Here is a 23,191-nt window from a genome sequence, read left to right on the forward strand (position 1 = left end):
AGTACCTAAACATATGACATGGTAGGACTTTTTTAAACACACACACACACATGCACACAGAACATAATACCCAGTACCTAAAGTCTAAGACCCTGAAATTTAATCAGCTTCATGTAGTTTCAACATATTGAGTGAATTAATTAAGTTCATAGCGTCAAAAAAATTCATTGAAGGGTATGTCTGTATATTTTTTTATTTCTACAAAAAAATTCAAAGGAAAAAAGTAATACTAGATCATCAAGAACCAGTTAAACATGAAGGATTGAACTTACACATTTATCTCTGCAACCTTTCAAAAAATCCAATGAAGTAACAGTGAAGAGGCAGAAAATGTGTAAACCCAGAAAAACACAAAGAATGGAAGAGGAGACCAAAGCAGACCAGAGATGTCAACCCATTTTTAAAGATAAAAAGCAGACTTAGCAGGGCAGAGGAAGCTGAAACCTAAGGGCATGCAGAGGAGAAAATCAATACATTTGCAACACAGAAACTGGGAAGATTCCGAAACTGGAGGCACCAAGTACCACAGAAGGCAGAGGTGAGGTAAAGGACTAAAAATAGGAGAATTGGATGAAAGTCTGTAAAAGCATCAGACAACTAGCCCGCCCCCAATCTGGCAGGAGACAGGGGTTCATTCTCTGGAGAAACCCAACCAGAAAGGCTCCTGACTCAGGACCCAAGCACAGCAGAGGGCCCTGGGTAGAGGGTCACACTGGAAGGAAGGTTAAGGGAAAGTATGTACACTGTAGAGAGCCACAGCACCCTCTCCCTCTCAGCTCCCAAACACTGGCAGCCACAGTAAGTCCTCCAGAGTACCCCTCCATAGAAAACACCTACCAATACTGATGATTTTAGTGAGGGGTAGGGACAGTGGCCAAAAAATGGCCACTGTGCAATCAGTCTATAGTGAAGCCCGCATGTCAAAAAGTTCCTCAATGCCCCATCAGCTTTTTAGTGCCTCAATCTTAAATATAATTGTTAGCAGAGATCAACAGATATTTGAGGAAAGCCTCAAACATACAGAGCCAAAACAAACTACAAAAAAAAGTAGTTGAGAGGAAACAGAAAATGCAGACAGCAACTTCAAAGAAAAATTATAATGGCTAATATTCATTGAGCACTTACTATATTCCAGGTACTTGCATAAGAGCTTAACTCTACGAGGTAGGTACAAAAAAAAAATCCCTATTTTAAGATGAGAAAACAGAAGTACAGGGAGGTCAAGGAATCTATTCAAGGCATATAGGAAGAAAGGAAAGGAGGGAGGGAAGAAAGGAGAGAAAAAGGGAAAGAAAGGAAAAAAAGAAAGAAAGAAAAAGGGAAAAAAGGAAAATGAAAAGAAGCAAAGCATACAAAGGACTGAGATGACACTGAATGTCTCAAAAGAAGCTCCAAAAGCTAAAGGATGACAAAAGGCTTTCAAAATTCTAACGAAAAATCTCGCCAACCTAAAATTCTACATGTGGCCAAGGAATCAATCAGGTGTGAAGATAGAATTTTAAAAAAACATAACACAAGCAAGGTCTTTTTTAAAAGCCTAAAATAAAAATAATAAACCAAGAAAAAAAGAACATAGGATGCAGAAAATTAGGGAATCCAACATAAAAGGAAGGCAAGAAGAATTCCCTGAATGATGATGAACAGCAGTCTTAACAACGAGCTATGACGCCAACCAAGTAAGAAACTGTCCCAATTAAAGTAGAAGGAACAGGGCTTTCAAAGGTAATAGTTCCAAGAAATAAATAAATAAATAAAGGACCTGACGTGTTTGACCATTGTGAGGGGGAGTTTTACAGTTCAGTCAAAGAGTTTAGGAGAGAAAACTACCCAAATGAATTAAATAAAGCAATTATTTACTCAATGGAAAAAAAATCATATAGAAAGAATATGTTCATTGTACACTAAGCCACTCAGCTGGGGTCAATATTTACATCCTAATTATAATATAAACACTGAATATTAATTTAACAAAAGTTAAAGAACTATTGGGAAGATGGAGAAGGAGAAGGAGAAGGAGAAGCGGAAGAGAGCTGCAAATGGTAAATTTCATAGTGGAATTCAATAGATATATTTAAATTAAAAAATGAAATGGCAACACAAGCATCTTACTTAGAAATACAGAGGTAAATACCAAGGGAAAAAAAATAGCTGAAAGAACAGAAAGTGGTTGTTTCTGGGTATCAGGATTTGGGATGAGGTAAGGGTGGGACAGTCGACTGTTTTCTGTGTGTGATAAGACTCCCATATATTGCTGGTGGGAGTGGTAAACGAGCCAACCACTTTGAACTGTTTGGCAATATTGACTATTAAGCAGATGCCTACTCTGTCAGCCAACAATTCCCCTCCCAGAAATACACCAAAAAGAAACGAGGCATATAGCCACTAACATACAAGAATGCTCCTAGCAACTTTGTCCATATAATCAAATAAAGGAACTCAAAAGTCCGTTAACATGAGCAGCAACTCTAAAATTCCTAATTCCAAGCTTAAAAGGATATATAATGTTACCAATTGCTATTATAAAAAAGCAAAAAATATAAAAAGATTACACATTTTTCTTAACTCTAAATTCTTTAGAAATAGCATACATGGACAACTTTTAAATCAGAGAAATTCTAGAAACAATCCCAGAAGGTAACACCTATGATAATCCATGAAGATTCTAAATTCTATTTCTTCAGTAATTACTTCTGAATCATATCTTCTGGGAACTACAGCTCAAATATTTTGTAAAAACTAGTTTTGAGAAACAGAATATATTTCATTTACATATAATTGAAACTAAGGCCAGGAGTCTAAAGAAATAAGAACAATCTGTTACCAATCAATTTGACCCTTACCAATACTTTAAATCCTATATTCTAAAGTTATTTTAGATAACAGTGCCACTCCTTTTATTAGATCATAAAACTAGCATCTTAAATGTTGGGGGAAAACCTAACACATGCTGCAGATAAAGGAATGTCTTGTGATTGCTGGGGTCAGGTGGGGTGGGGGTGGCAGCAGTGGGAGGGATGAATGAACTGGGAGTGTGGGGTTAGCAGAAACAAACTACTATATATAGGATGGATAAACAACAAGGTCCTACTGTAGAGCACAGGGAACTACATTCGGTATCCTGTGATAGACCAGAATGGGAAAGAATATGAGAAAGAATGTATATATATGTGTAACTGAATCACTTTCCTGTATAGTAGAAATTAACACAACATTGTCAATCAACTATATGTCAATAAAATAAATTTTTAAAAAAAGAATGTAACAGCAATCTTGTAACAGCAATCCTTCAGTAAAACGGTGGCAAGGCTTCTGATTCCTCTTTCTTCTCATTTCAGAACCCTCTGTCTTCTAAAACTAGCTTTTACTGCTGTAATTCCCAGTTATGTGCCTGGTACATAACAGATAATAATTATCAGCTCAATGAATAAATGAACAAACACACAAAAATGTGAACAATACGTAAACCACAAAATAAACAAAGAGTAGAGTTCATAGCGTCAAACTCAGTACACCTAGTTCTAGTCATACATGAACTTTTCTAAATGAAACAATAGAAACTTCTGATAATAAAAACACAGGGGGAAAAAAAAAGGCTGCTTTTGTCAAAATTCAAAAGAAAATTTATACTCAACCACTGGTCAGGGTATAAATCAATGTAATCTTTTTAAAGGGCACATTGGTAACATCTACCAAAATTCTAAATACACATAGCCTTTGACCCAGTAATTGTATTGCTAGAAATATATCATATGGGCATATTTACATAAGATTATATAAGATATATATAAGGATATTCACACCTAAGCCCTATTTATAGTAGCAAAGTAATAATTATAACAATAGCCTAATATCCATCAATAAGAGACTGGTTCAATAAACTGTGGTGAATCTATTAATGGAATATTTGTAGCCTTCAAAAGAGAATGGGGTTGCCCCTCAACTGAACTTCTCACACTAAACTCCAAAGACATTTCTCATCTGGGCTACTGAATGACATAAGACAGTATACACCAAATGCAGAATTCCTTTTTGTATTATTTTTCTTCTAAAGGCCTGGAGCAACTCACTTAAACCATAGCTTAATAAGGCCTGCAAAAAGCTAATTTATTTGGTCCATTGCATAGCTTCCTGTGAACTAACTTGGTAGGAGGATATAATTTTGAATATCTAGAAGAATGAATGGAAAGCAATTATTCACTCACTCACTCAATATTATTGAGCACGTGCTATAATATCAGAAACTGTTCTTGACACTGGGAATAGAGTGGTCCCAGACCTCATGGAGTTTACATTCTAATGGAGACAGATGATAAGCAAATAAACAAGAATAGATCCACTGTGATTCCTGCTACTTAGAAATACAAAGCAGTGTGAGGGTATTGCCACTATATGTAGGATGGTCAGATAAGGGTTCACCGGTAACATAACATCTGAGCATAAACCTGAAGAAAGTTAGGGAGCAAGCCATGTAGGTTTCTAGAAGAGCAGTCCAAGTTCAAAGCAGTTCTGTGCTTCAACCGGAGTGTTTGAGGAACAGCAACAAGACCTGTGTGACAATGCAGACTAAGGAAGTGAGTGGTAAGAGACGAGCTCAGAGAGAGAACCAGGAGATCATGTAGGACATATAGATAATTGTAAGGATTGTGGCTTTTAATCTGAGTGAGACGAACAATCATTACAGGGGCTTGAGCTGAGGATTGCTGGAATCTGACTGACATTTTAAAGGATTACAAACCACTATACAGAGATTAGATTGTAAAGAGTAGAAGGGTAGAAACACAAGAACTAGTTAAGAAAATTCTGCACTAATCCAGGCAAGAAATGATGGCAGCCCAGGCCAGGATAGGAGAGCTGGAGGTGGTAAGAAGTCAGATTCTGGCTATGTTTTCAAGGTAGGGCCAAAAAGATTTGCTGGTAACTGGATGTGGACATAGCAAAAAAAGAGAGGACTCCAAAGATGACTCAAAGTTTCTCACATAAACAATAAGAAAGACGGAATTGCCATTTACCAAAATAGGAAAAACTGTGGGATGAGCAGGTTTTGGTGGGAGGAGGAGGATTCAGGGGTCTTTAGATGGTCTTCTCTAATTACCGCTTCTCCGTTAGACTTCTGACAGGCAATGAACAGCAGAAAACTCTGCTCTCTTTTCAAAGGCCTGGAGTTGCAAATGGCACAGTTATATGCTTTGAAACCAGATAAACAGATTCTAATGAAACATCAAGAAGCCCAATCTCAAAGGCCACCCCATCTCTTTTATGAACAAAGGTGACAGAAATACCTACAGTATCATCTTTGTCAACACTTTCCTGCAAGTATGGTAATATCAAGGTGTTAAGAAATGGGTAGAGCTACAGATATTATGCAGAATAAAAACACAATCAAGGACAGTTTTAATCTTTGATCTTTTCTGCATCTATAGCCCACCACGCTTAAAAACTGAAAAGTCAATTTAACACCTGGTTAAACAAGAAGCTTTAAGAAGCTAAGAAACCATCTGATAAGAACAGTATTATCTTCTGAAAATTTACTGAGAAGTAACACATGAAGGAGCCACTGTCAGCCGGAGTCCTTTAAAATCTCAGCAACTATGTCCCAGTTGTCAGAAAATTTAAAACAAGCATGCAAGTCTCACAATTAATATAAGCAGGTAAGCAGAATAACATTAATGAGCAAATCAAACAAAACAAAACATCTCAAATAGTGTTCCAGAAAAAATCTAGAGGGAAATCAGTGGAATTAAATTTAAGCCAAAAAGTCATCAATTTCTTTTACAGAAAACAATAATTATGATGGTCCCTGACAGAAGTAAGGAAATAGAATCTACAACCTTAAAAACCTTAAAATATCAAATATCCTTTGTTTTAATTGCATTATGTTAACAACAACCAAAAAGGTAATTAAAAATATTCAGTTCATGAAATGGTGTAAAGGGCTCAACACTGGTTGAATGGAAACACAGCCAGCCAACAACAGGCCCACCCTGGTCACTGCATTTGCACATGGAAGATGCTGCCTCATTGAGATGCTGTCCTTACCATCATTTAGAGTAATTTGACTTTCTGTTGCTGACTCATAAGCCATACCACTGTTATGACTGGGCTACTATTAGCACACTCTCACTCCTTATTTGTCACTGGTTAAGTGCCCTAGCAGAACCTAATGGATCCTAACAGAGTAGAGATTTAAGAAGCAAACTGTTGAAGTGGGAGACTATAGTGTCTTTTGAAAAATGGGAATCCCCTGCATCAGTCTTAAAAGTCAATATAGAACAAAAAAAAGTTAATAGAGCAGTAAGACAGCTCTGGGTGGAGTCTTGGTGATGACTGTGTTAATCTGAGAAAGTTTCTTTACCTTGCAAGCTTTCCCATTTCTAAAATGAAGACACCTTATTATGCAAATTAACTGAAGTGTTGTATGTAAAACACTTTACATACTGTCTGGCACATAGTGTTTCAATAAATATAAGGTATTATTATTAAAATTAGTAGTAATAATATTAGTAATAATAAATACTCATAAAGCTATCTGCAAAAGAAGAAAGACTATTTAACCTTGGTGATTTCACAAGAAAACTTCACTTATTTTATTACCTATTAAACACCTCCTTAAGAGAAAAGGGCAAATAATAATTATATACTGTAACTTAGTTATATTTATTTATAATCAAAATAGAAAAATTGTGCACTAAGACAGAAATCTCTAAGTAGATATTAAAAGAATAAATAAGGGAACATAACCAAAAGCTTATACAATATAAAATCTTCTCAACAAGGCAAAAACAACTGAAGACATTTTGATATTGACATAAACTTTTACTTTACAAATAATTTTTCAAAGTCATACACACTGATGAAACTGATAAAAGGCCTCCCCCTACAGAACATAAGTTCCATTAGTACATGATGACCACGCCTATCTTGTTCACTACTTTATCCTCAGCACACCACAGGTTCTCAATAAATGATTGCTTAATGAATAAGACACAGATATTCACAATAATAAATACAAACATACCTAAGTTCATAGAAAACGAGTAAGCTACAACAAAGATTAGCATTTTGTTATTTTATGTTACCAAAGCTCACTGCATTAAAAAGATCAATGTAACTCCTGTTAAATTCAGAGGTATTTAAGTAGGTATGTTTTAGAAAAACAATAACAGGAATTCAACTTCTTAAAAAATGAGCTATGCAGAAATCATCAGAAACCACAATTCAATATGCACAAAAAGCTCTAAATAGAGCAAGTTTGTTACCAAAAACATGAAAGGCTATTGGGAGCACATACGAAACATCACATCAGAAAATAGGACCTTCCTAATTAACACAACTCTCACCTGAAAACCACTCTTGGAATATATGACTCAAGTTTAAATATATCAATATCTGACAGCTGTAGAAAAAAATCAAGTGCAGAAAGAAAGCAACAAAAAAGATAATCAGAATAGGAAAAGATATAAGCTTTCCCTGTTAGAATTAAATATAAATAAAAGTAAATCATAGGGTCAAAATTAAGTAAAAGAGTTATAAAATAGTCAAAGACACAGAAAGAATAATTCTTGTAACCCAAGAACCTAATATAGTACCAGTCACAGAGCTGGCACTCAATGAACAATTTGGGAGTAATGACAGGAAACTACTTTTTTTCTGAGTTCCTATAATGAATGTTGTAAAGTTTTGTGATTTACAGATTAAATATTCCCAACTGAGAAAAATAACAACAACAACAAAACCTACTAAATTTAAAATTCTTAGTATAAGTTAAATAGTAGATGGCAGCAATATAAAATGTATTCATTTCATTTTAATAACCTAATGGTAACTTGATACTGAATCATTTACCAATGAACAACACCAATTAACTTCTTTTCTCTATTCCAAAAATAAAATGAACATTTATCTTATAAGTTAAATATATAACAATACTCTTTAATTGCACTTAAGCAATAAAATCAACATTGCTTGCCAATAAAAATATTAAAAGAACTCAAAATTTTAAAGAATTGTCCTCAATAACCTTTTAAAAGATTGAGTGCTTTAAATTGATTAACACTGTAGAATTTAAGGGGTTATAAACATAGTTTCTAAATGTATGTAAACTTAACATTAACAAAATTATCCAAATTCTAAATAGAAAAAAATCCATTTTCAGTCCAACCATTACCAGTTATCCTTAGACAGCAGGCCTCAGGTTTTCTTCTTTAGGACAAAGCTTCTATTCATTTCATAATTAAATTTGAAATATTTTAGGTAAGAACTCACTAAGAACTATTCTAAAGCACGCAATACCATTTTCAGGGCACAAAATAAAAATGGTTCTGAATTTTAATTCATATCTTGTTTTACCCAAACACAAAGGAAAATCTGTGACAACAACTGAAGGATTATTTTCCACCTTACTGAAGAGACATGTTTTAAAATTAAAAACCATGAACAAATCTATCTACAAAATAATTCACTTTTTATATCAAACAGCTGCAGACCCTGTAATTGAAATAATGTATCTAAGGTTACAAATGAAGAGTGTTAGGTATCGTTCTTGAAGTGACAGATTAAGTTCATAATCCAGTTAAAGTAATAGCCATATTTGTAGTTTAACATAAATTAAGACCTTAATTATATTTGTGACTATTTTAAACAAAATAACAAATTCCTTTGTACCTGGCAATGTAATTTATATCAAAGCCAGGTTCATTTTCCAAACCAATCTATTTCACACTGTAGAAATACTCTGGTATAATGGTATAATGTAATTCTTGTTGTAGAATGTTGAAAGAGTAGATTCACTAAAAGCACAGAAGAGGTTTGAAGATAAATGAAGATGCTATTCATTCAAGGGTAATTTCATCTTAGAACTATATGAAAGATGTTTCGCTCACACGGGGTAGTGTATGGTCTCAAATTTAAGTGCATTTTCAGCTCAAATATAATGCTGCTAGATCGAATACGTTGATACTGTATATCTAATCATGAAGAATTCTAGCCTTTTTCTGTTTAAAAAATAGACTGTCATTTTTTTCATCTTACTGCTATGTCTTTATTGTTCTGTTTAACAGCAACAAATTTTAAAATCCTGCTTGCTATTTACTTTTTAAACAGAAAAGTATACGGTTGATACTCTAACTTGCAAACTCTCAGAACTACAGAAATGTAAATTTCTGCTAAGTTAAATAGATATTTATATTAGCAAACCATTATCCTGTATAACCACTTTACATTATTTCACTAATTACTAAAAATGACAACTCTAATAGCCACCTAATTCTATTTTGAATATACTTCATTTTCACAAATCTGTAAGATTAATTTAAATGTTTTATATACACCATACCATTTATGTGTTGAGGGATTAATATTAACACTGAGAATTTTTTTAATCTGCTAAATTCTATTTGCACTTTAAGTTCACAATCATCCCTCCTAAAGGTCACATTTTATACATTTAAATCATTCCAGGTGTTATATGCATATATCACCAAAATGCTTTACAATACTTCTGATATAAAAAAGGTAATGTAATGTAACACATTCAATCTGAAGAATTTAAATTCAGTGATATCAAGGAAACATCTGCAGCCTTTATTTTGCTCATTTTAGAACACTGAAAAGGATCCACTAAATTCTCTCTATCCCTTAGCTTTCCTTCTCCAAATCCTGAAAGTGAACACAGAAGCCTCATCTTGCAGAAAATGATCAAGTGGAAGGGATAAACATACTTTAAAAAACTAAAATTTTATACTTTATAAAACTTTAAGAAAGTTATATCAATTTAAAAATGTTTTACATAAAATAGTATTCTATTAATTCTCTATTAAAATGAATGTATCACTGCATTCCCACCTATTGTATTTATATCAGGTTTAAACTGACACTTAGAAACTACATACAACCATAAACAAGCTGTTTAAAGTAGAAAATGTATTAAACCAAACTGAAAATTCAAAATCATTTCCTCTAAAGTTCTATAGGTAAGTTGTCCACTGTGACCATCTGAATGACACAAGTTTACAACAGCTGTAATTTCATAATCACAGTTCTTTCTCCAATGCAACAATTGACCTGCAGTCCTGAAGGAAAGAGAGATACTCCTCTTTCCTGTTCTTCCCCAATCACTACATTAGGATGTTATCATTTAACTTCAAATTAATATGTCCACCTAAAAAGCATCAATTGTGAAAAGGAAAAAGCAAGGGTCAGCTAACTGCTTATCAGCAGATCTGACATGTTAGTGTTCATGGCCCAGTATTAATGGGGCCTATAAAAATGCTGACATTTTTAATGATTAAACTTGGGGGAGCATACAGAGAGGCAGGCTCTCAATGGAACAGCTTAAACTATATTTTCCTACTGTTAAAATAGGACTTTGGTCTCCCAGTTTATTTCCTTTTGTACCAATAGTAAATAATTCTTTCTAGTCTATCTATATGACTAGATATAATTTTAAAAAAGCAAAACAAATTTTTTTTGTAACAGCCTGTGTTAATAAAAACCACAAAACCTGAAGGAAAAAAAACAACATATTCAACAGAAAGAATATAGTTTTTTTCTGTGTGTTCCCTTTCATTTTTAGAGATTAAGTATTTATTCATGAAGGATAGGAAAAAATAAGAATATTATTTCCCTTAACCTGAGCTTAAATGTTATTCTTACTTGAAGTAACTAAAAAATGAAGAAGTAAAAAGTAAGACTACTTTTTCATTCAGCATTCTAATAATCATCAGTTTGAGACACTCTCTAAAAAATAAATTCAATAACTAAACTTTTACAATATTTAGATTAAGCCATACAAAAAAGGAAAACAGGTTTCTTTTTAAATTGGCTTCATATATAATAAACAAAAATCCTTTCTAAAACTTACTAGAAGTAACATTTTATTATATAAAGACATTCACAAAATATGTATATAAATCTTTGAAGCAAAAATAGGCACTAACTCAGCATTCAACATCATCTTGTAGTTCTATTGCTTTCACTTTTTTCAAAAGAATTTCCCATTTATTACCTAACTTGAACTTCCTAATAACCCATAACATAGGTAATACTACCTTTATCACATCTCAGAGATCCAAAAGCTGCAACATATCTATCTCTCACATCTTAATGTAATCCGTAAACTGTAAGATATAATTTGCTAGGAAATGTCAGAAATGATTTTTGAATTAAGTGTCTACTTATTTTTGGATAAAACTCCAAAGGTCTGTATCACTGGACTGGACTGGTATGCAGCAAAGTGTTACAAGGGTGGACTCTAGACCCAGACTCCCTGGATTTGCATTCCAACTCTGTCAACTACTAATTATATAAGTTTGGGCCAATTGCTTAACCTCTCTGCCTCAACTTCCTAATCTGCAAAATGGAAATAACAATGCTACCTACCTCATATGGTGCCTGTGTGTAAACATTATCTATGATACCTAAAGTACACAGAACAAGACCTGGCGCATGGAGTAAGTGCTGTGTAAATTTTAGCTTCAGTTATTACTGTTGTTCTTATTAATATTATCTGCAGAATGGGGATTATAACAGCACTGACCTCACAGAGTTATTATAAGGATTAAATGAGTTCATAAGAATTAAGTGCTCAGCACAGTGATGAGTACATAGTAGGCACTCCACCAATGCTGTTGGTGTCTGTTTACCTCCTCAATTTGTGGGCTCTATGATCTTGGCCAGAGCTTTCCTGAGCTTCAGTTTCCACATCTTTAAAATGAGCTTAATAATAGTGCCCTACACTAGGGTTACGGTAAAGAATGAGATAACGCACATAAAAGCTCTCAATAAGGTGCCTTAGACAATAAAAGCATTCAATAAATACTCAACTTTGAAACAAACCTTATTTAGTATTATTAAAATAATGGTTTGTTTGAATTCAAGCACTCTATATTAACAACTTTTAGTTACGGAATGAAACAATGAATATAAAAATTATTAATGTTCATACAGCTTTAAATATGTCCAAAAATAATTCTTACACCTAACATTTATTTTAATTACTTTAGGCATTACAAAGCCTGCAAGCTTCCATTCCTGATGCTGACACTGATTATGTATATTTCTGTCAAAGAATCAGGAAAGAAGGAAATAATAACCAATATTCATTGCATGTTTACAATATGCCAGGTGCTTTTCTAAATGCTTTAATTTTTATATATATTTTACATACTTTTTAACACATTCAGTCTTCATGACACCCAGTAGGATAGCTTCTATTACATCTCCATTTTACAGATGAGGAAACTTGAAACAAAGAGTAATGTTTAAGGTATTTGCAACAGAGACCAACCACCCATTTTCATTTGTGGAATCTGCTATAAAAAACAACATATACTGAATCAGTAAAGACATAAACTTCTTGAAGAAAAATCAAATGAAACATTTTCTGCAGAAAACTTTGAAGTCCATATGCATTTGCTCATACAGTATTTCTGGACATGTACTGCCCAATACAAGAGCCACCAGCTACATACAGAGTACTTGAAATGTGATTGGCAGAAATTGAGATGTGCTGTAAGTGTGAAATACACAACAGATTTTGAACTTAATATAAAAAAACCAAAAAACATCACGTTAATAAATTATGTACTGATTACATGTTAAAATGATAATATTTGATAATATTAAATAAAATATATTATTAAAATTAATTTCACCTGTTTCTTTTTACTTCTTTTAGTGGGGCTACTTCAAAATTTTAAATTACATATATGGGCAACATTATATACATTATATATTTACTGGACAGTTGATTTAGGTTTAGGGGATGAGAGGATAGCAACAGAGAATTGTTATCAAAATTCTTTTACCAACCATTACAAGCTTCAAAGTGGAAGTAATATTATGAAATAGAAGATTTCTCTCCCCCATGTTTGTGTATGTAATACTGTGTATGTGCACCTTGCCATATATGTGTGTGTGTGTATATATATTTATACACACACACACTGCTCATGAGAACCAGAGGAACACGCTACTCTAATACTTCAAAATATTCAACATACAAGATTATTTTATGACTAGGCAAACACTTCAGGTAATACCAATACTTTGTGGATGAAAGAAGGAAAGCAAATCTAAGAGGAAATAACAGCCATGGGGGAAAAAAAATTTATTTTCTTTTAAACTGAAATCATAAAAGTTCCTTTAACAAAAAAAAAAAAAAATCTAACCACTTAGTTCCAGGAATATAATAAATGCCAATTCTATGCGGTAAGTAAAATTTAAATTTCCTGATGGCTTAACTGGCAGACTACTAAAATATCCGATGCTTGATATCTGATATCTTCTAGAAAATAACCAGTTTATGGATACCCATCACATTGTTTTGATCAATTTTATACATTTAACTGATTCTTCTAAACGGATACTGGTCCACTATATAGAAGAAAATTACTCCATAAAGTTTACATCAGATATCTGGAAAAGTCACATTTATAGTCATGGCTACTATCAGCTGTCAAGTCAAAGAATATTGAAGAAAACCAAGAATTTTTAATATATGCTGGTTAATTTATCATCTAAGTGACATACGTAGGATAACAAAAAAAATTAAAACAGTTATGCAAAATTCTGCATTTTAAAAGGTTCTTATTTTCTGGTTTTAATTGCAACTGTGATTTGAGATGCCATGGTGAGAAAGGAAATTAATAAGAACCATAAAAACAGAATTACTAGATAAGGTACACACTAAGATTTCTTTATTCTTTCCTTCCCCAGATTATTTAAAATGTTAATTTTTTTTAACAGTAATATAACGATATCTTGGTTTGGGCTGAAAACTAGCTAAACCATCTATTCTAGGGTTTCTCAACATTGACACCATTTACATTTTGGGGCTGGATAATTCTTTCTGTGGAGGGACTATCTCATGCACTGTTTCACAGAATCCCTGGTGTCTACCCAATAGATGCCAAAAGCAGCCTCCCTAGCAGTTGTGACAATCAAAAATGTCTAAACACTGTCAAGTGTCCTCTTTGGGGTAGTAATCCTCCCTCAGTTAAGAACTACTGGTCTATTCCTACCCAAAATACAAATGGGACCTAATGAAACTTAAAAACTTTTGCACAGCAAAGGAAACCATAAACAAGACGGAAAGACAACCCTCAGAATGGGAGAAAATATATGCAAATGAAGCAACAGACAAAGGATTAATCTCCAAAATACGCAAACAGCTCATGCAGCTCCAGATCAAAAAAACAAACAACCCAAACCAATGATGGGCGGAAGACCTAAATAGACATTTCTCCAGAGAAGGCATACAGATTGCCAACAAATACATGAAAAGATGCTCAGCATCGCTAATCATTAGAGAAATGCAAATCAAAACTACAATGAGAAAAAAAAAAAAAAAACTACAATGAGGTATCACCTCACACCAGTCAGAATGGCCATCATCAAAAAATCTACAAACCATAAATGCTAGAGAGGGTGTGGAGAAAAGGGAACCCTCTTGCACTGTTGGTGGGAATGTAAATTGATACAGAACTACCATATGACCCAGCGATCCCACTACTGGGCATATACCCTGAGAAAATCATAATCAAAACAGAGTCATGTACCACAATGTTCATTGCAGCTCTATTTACAATAGCCAGGACACGGAAGTAACCTAAGTGTCCACTGACAGATGAATGGATAAAGAAGATGTGGCACCTATATACAATGGAATATTACTTGGCCATAAAAAGAAACGAAATTGAGTTATTTGTAGTGAGGTGGATGGACCTAGAATCTGTCATACAGGGTGAAGTAAGTCAGAAAGAGAAAAACAAATACTGTATGCTAACACATATATATGGAATCTAAAAAAAGAAAAAGAAAAAAAGCATGGTTCTCATGAAACTAGGGGCAGGACAGGAATAAAGATGCAGATGTAGAGAATGGACTTGAGGACACGGGGACGGGGAAGGGTAAGCTGGATGAAGTGAGAGAGTAGCATGGACATATACACACTACCAAATGTAAAATGGATGGCTAGTGGGAAGCAGCCGCATAGCACAGGGAGATCAGCTCGGTGCTTTGTGACCACCTAGAGGGGTGGGATAGGGAGGGTGGGAGGGAGATGCAAGAGGGAAGGGATATGGGGATATATGTATGCATATAACTGATTCACTTTGTTATACAGCAGAAACTAACACAAGTTTGTAAAGCAATTATACTCCAATAAAGATGTTAAAAAAAGAATAAATGTCTAAACACTGTCAAATGTCCTCTGTGGGGTAGTAATCCTCCCTCAGTTAAGAACTACTGGTCTATTCCTACCCAAAATAACCTTCCTATTGGGGAAAATTACTTCAGTACTTCCTAAACTCCTATTCTTTAGTTTTAGAGGCTCTTAACAAGGGACCCCCAGATACCTTCAGCAGGGATATCAGTAAGCCTCCTGAAACCACATGCAGAATTGCCTGGGTATGTTTATACTTCTATACGCACTGGAATGTTTCCTAGAGAAACATTCCATAGTAGCTTTCATGAGATCCTGAAAGAGTTATCCCAAAAATGGCAACTAAAAAAGGGTTAAGAGGGGGCTTCCCTGGTGGCGCAGTGGTTGAGAATCTGCCTGCTAATGCAGGGGACACGGGTTCGAGCCCTGGTCTGGGAAGATCCCACATGCCGCGGAGCAACTTGGCCCGTGAGCCACAACTACTGAGCCTGCACGTCTGGAGCCTGTGCTCTGCAACAAGAGGGGCCGCAATAGTGAGAGGCCTACGCACCGTGATGAAGAGTGGCCCCCGCTTGCCACAACTAGAAAAAGCCCTCACACAGAAACGAAGACTCAACACAGCCAAAAATAAATAAATAAATATTTTTTTTAAAAAAGGGTTAAGAATTAGTGCTTGAGCTAAAATATTCACTGTGCCCTCATATGGTCACCTGATTTTTGATAAAGGAGGCAAGAATATACAATGGAGAAAAGACAGCCCCTTCAATAAGTGGTGCTGAGAAAACTGGACAGCTACATGTAAAAGAATGAAATTAGAAGATTGATTCCCTAACACCATACACAAAAATAAACTCAAAATGGATTAAAGACCTAAATGTAAGGCCAGACACTATAAAACTTAGAGGAAAACATAGGCAGAACACTCTATGATATAAATCACAGCAAGATCCTTTTTGACCCACTTCCTAAAGAAATGGAAATAAAAACAAAAATAAACAAATGGGACCTAGTGAAACTCAAAAGCTTTTGTGCAGCAAAGGAAACCATAAACAAGACGAAAAGACAACCCTCAGAATGGGAGAAAATATTTGCAAATGAAGCAACTGACAAAGGATTCATCTCCAAAATTTACAAGCAGCTCATGCAGCTCAATATCAAAAAAACAAACAACCCAATCCAAAAATGGGCAGAAGACCTAAACAGACATTTCTCCAAAGAAGATACACAGATTGCCAACAAACACATGAAAGGATGCTCAACATCACTAATCATTAGAAAAATGCAAATCAATACTACAATGAGGTATCACCTGACACCAGTCAGAATGGCCATCATCAAAAAAATCTACAAACCATAAATGCTGGAGAGGGTGTGGAGAAAAGGGAACCCTCCTGCACTGTTGGTGGGAATGTAAATTGATACAGCCACTATGGAGAACAGGATGGAGGTTCCTTAAAAAACTAAAAATGGAATTACCATACAACCCAGCAATCCCACTACTGGGCATATACTCTGAGAAAACCATAATTCAAAAAGAGTCATGTACCACAATGTTCATTGCAGCTCTATTTACAATAGCCAGGACATGGAAGCAACCTAAGTGTCCATCGACAGATGAATGGATAAAGAAGATGTGGCACATATATACAATGGAATATTACTCAGCCATAAAAAGAAACGAAATTGAGTTATTTGTAATGAGGTGGATGGATCTAGAGTCTGTCATTCAGAGTGAAGTAAGTCAGAAAGAGAAAAACAAATACAGTATGCTAACACATATATATGGAATCTAAAAAAAAAAAAAAATGGTCATGAAGAACCTAGAAGCAGGACGGGAATAAAGATGCAGACCTACTAGAGAATGGACTTGAGGACACAGGGAGGGGGAAAGGTAAGCTGGGACAAAGTGAGAGAGTGGCATGGACATATATACACTACCAAATGTAAAATCGATAGCTGGTGGGAAGCAGCCGCATAGCACAGGGAGATCAGCTCGGTGCTTTGTGACCACCTAGAGGGGTGGGATAGGGAGGGTGGGAGAGAGGGAGACACAAGAGGGAAGAGATATGGGGATATATGTATATGTATAGCTGATTCACTTTGTTATAAAGCAGAAACTAACACACCACTGTAAAGCAATTATACTCCAATAAAGATGTTAAAAAAAAAAAATTCACTGTGCCCTGAAGCTATCTTTTCAAAAGTATAAAGATTGAAGACACTATTTCACACACAGCAAATAATTTACTTGTGCTATCAGTTATCAAGCAAGATTGCTTCTACCACACTTATAAACCCTTTATTCAACAAATATTTAGTGAGTACATTTTATAAGCTAGGCACTGTGTCATTAGTATTTGAAAACTAAAGTTAAATTTCAACTTCCTTATCCCCCCTGCCAAAAAGGCAGTATAAAGTCCATATTTATTAAATATAACCAACTAAGAAGTTCTGCCTCTCAAAGATTACCGTAAGAAAGAAAATACACTAGTTATAGTACTAGTGCCTAAAGATAAAATAAAGGTAAGTAAATAAAATAAACAAAATTTATATTCTTGGTAAAAATATATAAATCTTCTAAAAGAAAGAAACTTAAAAAAGCTCATACTCATACAAATAAATTATTGTCCAAACACATTTCTTTCTGTCTTTTCTTTCTTTCCCTGCCTTAAACAAAACTAAAATGTACTGAATGACAAACTATGTATCAGACATAGTTATTAAGCCCAGATGATTATCAAGTTGAATTTAAAAAAAACAAGATGACCAAGTGCCTAGCATCATGCCTAGAACGCAGCAAAAGCAGTCCCTCTTCTTCCTTTTCTTTCTGTCCTCAAGAAGCTCACAGTCTCATCTCCAACAAACGTCACGTCTTAGATTTCTCTTTTAAGTGCTACACAATAAAATCCTCTTTGTGATTCAAACTATGTAAGCTAACCAAACAGCAACTAAATATGTAAAATGTTTCAATAATTATAATTCCATAATCTACATAAACATTTCTCTTTTTTTTTTAAGGCAAACAATTCCCAAGTACCCTATTCTTCCTATAGTGCAGTTTAAAGTTTACAGGGCCACTAATCTTTTGGATTACACAACTGTGATATACAACTTGAAGAGTTATTATATTCAGTAAGTGGTCTGGGGATAACAGACACTAATGTAATCGATAAATATATAAGGAATGGCTGGAGAAGAATATGTTTGCTTCATGATTACCAAATGGATTAAGGCTAGAATGAGAGAATGATGCTTAAAAATATGTAGTGAATAAAACTTTACAAATAAGTTAGAAAATAGTTTTGTGCCTATAAATGAACATATCACTCCAACTAATCAATACCATCATATCTAGCCAAAAGCAAAACAGCAAATAAAGAAAATGCACCCACAACATAAGTGATGTTTATAAAAAGAATGAATAATGAAGATTTTTATGTTCACTTTACATACTGGCAACAATTACCTGAATAATATTACATAATAAAATTATACTTCACAAAGAGATGTAATATTGATAATGATAGATCATAAAAAATTCTAAACATACAGTATCAGGCTGGAGAGGAAAAAAAATTTGCAACTCAAAATTTAAAAAATTACATTATTTACATACTTACCTGCACAGCAAGAGAAGCTGCATTGTCAGAAAGCAAAATTTGCTCCCCTGTGGAAATACAATGAAAGGTCTGAGTCAAAAGCAAAACTGCTAAAGAAGTAAAATACATTTATAAGTGTTTTTATTTTTAAAAACTATTCCTATTTCTAAAAAGAAAATGTAATCATGAAGTTCTAATCAATGCTCTTGTGTCTATATGTCTATATCAATGTGTGATTATAATTTTGATTAAATTATCATAGTATGTAAATAACAATGAAACAAAACTATTTACTCTGAAACTATTTGATCACTTATTGTATATTATCAACAATTTCCTCTAAAACTAATTGATCACTTACTGTATTTTATCAACAATATATAATGAAAATTGCTCACTTAAAAACAAATTCGTTTTCCAAGTTTTCAAGAAACTCCTCTTCTTTTCATTAAAATTAAGTAAAATAGTATCTCTACTCAAACCTCTCTAGTTAAAAGTAAAAGCATTCAAAATCATATAAAACCAGCTTACAGTTAATATTACACAGTGTGTCTAGGTCTGTCACACAAAAGAAAGATGACAAGTTCGCTGCAATAAAAATTCCATGCTTAGAAGACTAGGGCTGCTGCCTATTAGTCTTCATTACTTTGCAGTCTTCTGACAACTGTAGCAGGCTGCTGAGCCCCAAATGGGGTCCATAATGTGACCTGATGATATATGAAGAGCTGCTAAAGGGAGCCTGAACCATCCTAGCCTATACATTTTAACAGTTCCTTTTTACTGAGAGCCCACTTTACCACAGGACTTCAAAAATCTGCTGTGTCAGCTATTGGCACAGTAAATCTGCCAACTGCTCCTGCAACCACATCATTTTACACTGCCTACGGCAGCCAATATAATGAGTCAATAATAAACTAAGGACCTTACAGGCCATGATAGTTGGTTTACACTGGCAGATATAAATTTAGGTAAAATCTCCTAGACAAATTATACAAGGGAATTCCTTCTTTATATTTTATGTTCTCTTTGCAAAGGATTCTATTATTGAAGGGTGTTTTTGGTAATAAATATATTTTGATACAAAGCCATTTTTAACTGAGAACAAGTACCTACCTTTCAGCTGCTGATATAATGTAGCATTTTCAGGCCAAGGTTCTGCAGCTGTGGAAACACAGCAGTGATAATTAGGCACATAGGGTAAAAACATATCAATGACCAACCAAATTAATAATCACATACATTTGCCTAGAGCATTTAAAGTCAATTGCCAAGGATACCTTAAATATGGCAACTAGTCACACTACTTTAGATTCTATGGGAACCTATATAAGCAGGTTAGATAATTTCTTTTAAGTGAATGTTTGGTGGCAGTTTCATTTTTTATGGGGAGGAGGTGGAAGACATCTTGCCCAATCAAAAGGGAAAATTAAAAAAATAAAACAGCCTAAATGCTACTATTCCTTTAGCCTCCTTCAAACACAGACATATCCAAAATGTTACTCATGCATATAAAAAGATACTGAATTTCAGTTCACTATCAAAAAGAAAAGTAGTGAAGCAATATTTATAATATTTTACTGTAAACTTTTAACAAAGTAAATTTTCAAAAGACAACACTGTATGAAAGAATCAAATACATCTGTATCAGGCTGTGCATCTTTCCTCATAAGCTGGTAGTATTTAAACAGACAGAGGAATCCTGTTGTTGTCTACATTTCATTGCCTTGACCTCACCAATACCATCTCACAAAAACAAAGGGAAGTAACATGATGAAGCAGTTAAGTACCTACAATGTGAAATAGAGCTACTAAAGCTAATTTTAGGCCTGAAGCCAGGCTTGACCTTGACTCAATCTCTCATCCAGAGAAGACTCCAACTACAAAGAGAATATTAGCAACCTACCAGTGCTTGGAAAAAGCACTAAGATTGAATTTGTCTAATCAACTGCACTTAAGAAGCAATGCCTCCACTGACAGAATATACAGTATATCATTTGTTGAATTCTTCTTTGTAAAAGCCATAAAACATCAGAATCACCAATTCTAACATTCTAACTATATTTGCTGTCAGCAAGAAAGTCAAATATGAAATTTGATAATAATTGGTATTTTTCTTACTGTGTTTAAATTAATACAGTCTCTGTGACACAGTAACAAATTATTTTTTTAATATATACTTCCAGCTGGTTTTTTAAAAAAGAAATTTATACACATGAAGCATTTTTTTCTTAAGACTGATCATTTAAGATGCACTAAAACAGTCTTAGGAGTGGGAGGGAGGGGTGGACACCTTAATTTCCTTTTACTTCCACTTTAGAATGAAAAGAAAAACATTGTATTATTGTAAATTATAAATTTTGGTTTGGTCTGGGCTACACGAAATTAAACTCATACTTAGGGATAATACATGAAGTCACCAAGCAAATAATGGACCATACACAGTTTTGCACACTCTTATCCACAGTATTACAGACCTCCCTTGACCTACCATGGGTTTACATCCCGATAAACCCACTGTAAGTTGAAAATGCATTTAATATACCTCACCTACCAAACATCATAGCCTAGCCTAGCCCACATTAAACGTGCTCAAAACACTTACATTAGCTTACAGTTGGGCAAAATCATCTAACACAAAGCCTGTTTTATAATAAAGTGTTGAATACCTCATGTAATTTATGGAATACTGTACTGAAAGTGAAAAACAGGATGGTTTTATGGGTACAGAATGGTGGTAAGCGTATCAGTTGTTCACCCTTTCGATTTTGTGATTTCGTGGCTGACTGGGAGCTGTGACTCCCTGCTGCTGCCCAGCATCAAGAGTATCTAGTTACATATCGCTAGCCCAAGCAAAGATCAAGATTCACAACTTGAAATACAGTTTCTACTGAATGCGTATTGCTTTTGCTCTATCGTAAAGTCGAAAAATCGTAAGTCAAACCGTTGTAAGTTAGGGACTGTCTGTATACATATATGTAAAGGCTACTGAATTTCAACTCACATACCAAAAAGGCAGTGCAACTAAATATTACTATATGTTACTGTAAACTTTTTAACAAAGTAAAATTTCAATAAGAACCCAATTAACCTGTGTAACAGTTTTAAAAATAAAAGTCAGGGAAACAAAAACAAGCTGACATCAGCAATTTACTAAAAAATAACCTTTTAGGATAAACTGTATGATCAGCACACCTACACTGTTTACATCTATATAAGAATACAATGAGGTTCATTCATTATAAGAGTCTACATCATCAAAGACTCTATTATATGCATTATATTAATCTTATTAAAGAAAGCAATAAGGCAGAGGAATAAAATTTACAGAAGTTCCAAAGACATTGAAATTAAGTTCCTTGAGGACACAAATATGTCATATGCATCTGTGTATGCCACACTGTGCCATGTTTTGCGTACAGTTGGTGATCATTAATTGTGCATGGAAAGAAACCTACCAGTCAATCTCCTAAACATTCTGGCTAATCAAAGTTTTACTGAACTTAATTATCAACTATGTTAAAGTAATAGGGTGCTCTGATTAAATATTCCGGTAATTTTAACTTTCGGTTAGCTATTTTGTGTACATATTAGACATGAATTACAAATTTTCAAAACAATGGAAAAACATACATTTAGCATTAAATATATGCTGAATATAATTTAAGTGTTCTTTGATAAATCAGAAGCTACTTCACTACTCTGCAGTATCAGAGTTCTCATATGAATAGGAACTTCTGTGTTCAGTAATTCCAGTTAAAAGTTCATTTATCATCACCCCCTTTCTCCTGATATAATACAACCGACATATGTAAAAGTAACAGAAATCTTGCAACATATTACCCGACTGCAAGTAAGAACAAAGGAGTTATCTACAAATACTAAAAGCTCTGTTATTAAGAACCTAAAGCTGGAAATGGGGATGACGGAGTATATTTTCCTTGCTCCAATATACAGACTATGTTCCAACTCAGGAATTATTATTGAAAGTAAATTCTCAGAAAGTAACTCTGCCAAAACATTTGATGTTATCTTCACAAACAGAACCTATCATTTAAAAAGAGAAGGCAAGTAGGCGGATATAAACCTATATAACCATGCTATTTTAGCAGCTTGGAATTCCAATATATCCATAGTCCAGGAGGCAAGAAATAGCAGAGTATGCAGGGAATGATCAGGCAATGAATGACATGGGAGAAGAAATGGCTGGTGTGTTATTCAACAGAGAGACAATAGTGAAAATACTAAGTTGTGTGGCATGGCAATGGATCTACAAATCAACCATGTAGGTTTCTTTCTAGGAAATGAGCTTTCATAAGTAAGTCCATGAATCATGAACATTATCTACACATAACAAAGTACAAAGCCTATTTCTTGGTTTGGGTAATATTAATTAAAGCCTTTTCACTGAGAATGCCTGTTATGTGAAAGACAA

The 23,191-nt window shown here is 34.1% G+C and overlaps 1 protein-coding gene across 2 annotated transcripts in view; it reads right to left on the bottom strand.

Moving 5' to 3' along the window:
* MTX2 (metaxin 2) overlaps positions 1-23,191 on the bottom strand; it is a 63,516-nt gene that overhangs the window by 20,278 nt on the left and 20,047 nt on the right. For both annotated transcript variants that reach the window (XM_060302229.1, XM_030851240.2), the window contains exons 2-3: positions 19,873-19,920; positions 18,781-18,827 (exon numbers count right to left, since the gene is read on the bottom strand). In XM_060302229.1, coding sequence (XP_060158212.1) covers positions 18,781-18,827; positions 19,873-19,920 — 95 coding nt within the window. The remainder of the gene's footprint in view (positions 1-18,780; positions 18,828-19,872; positions 19,921-23,191) is intronic.

This window comes from Globicephala melas, chromosome 7 (assembly GCF_963455315.2).
Source record: "Globicephala melas chromosome 7, mGloMel1.2, whole genome shotgun sequence".
Classification (NCBI taxonomy): domain Eukaryota; kingdom Metazoa; phylum Chordata; class Mammalia; order Artiodactyla; family Delphinidae; genus Globicephala; species Globicephala melas.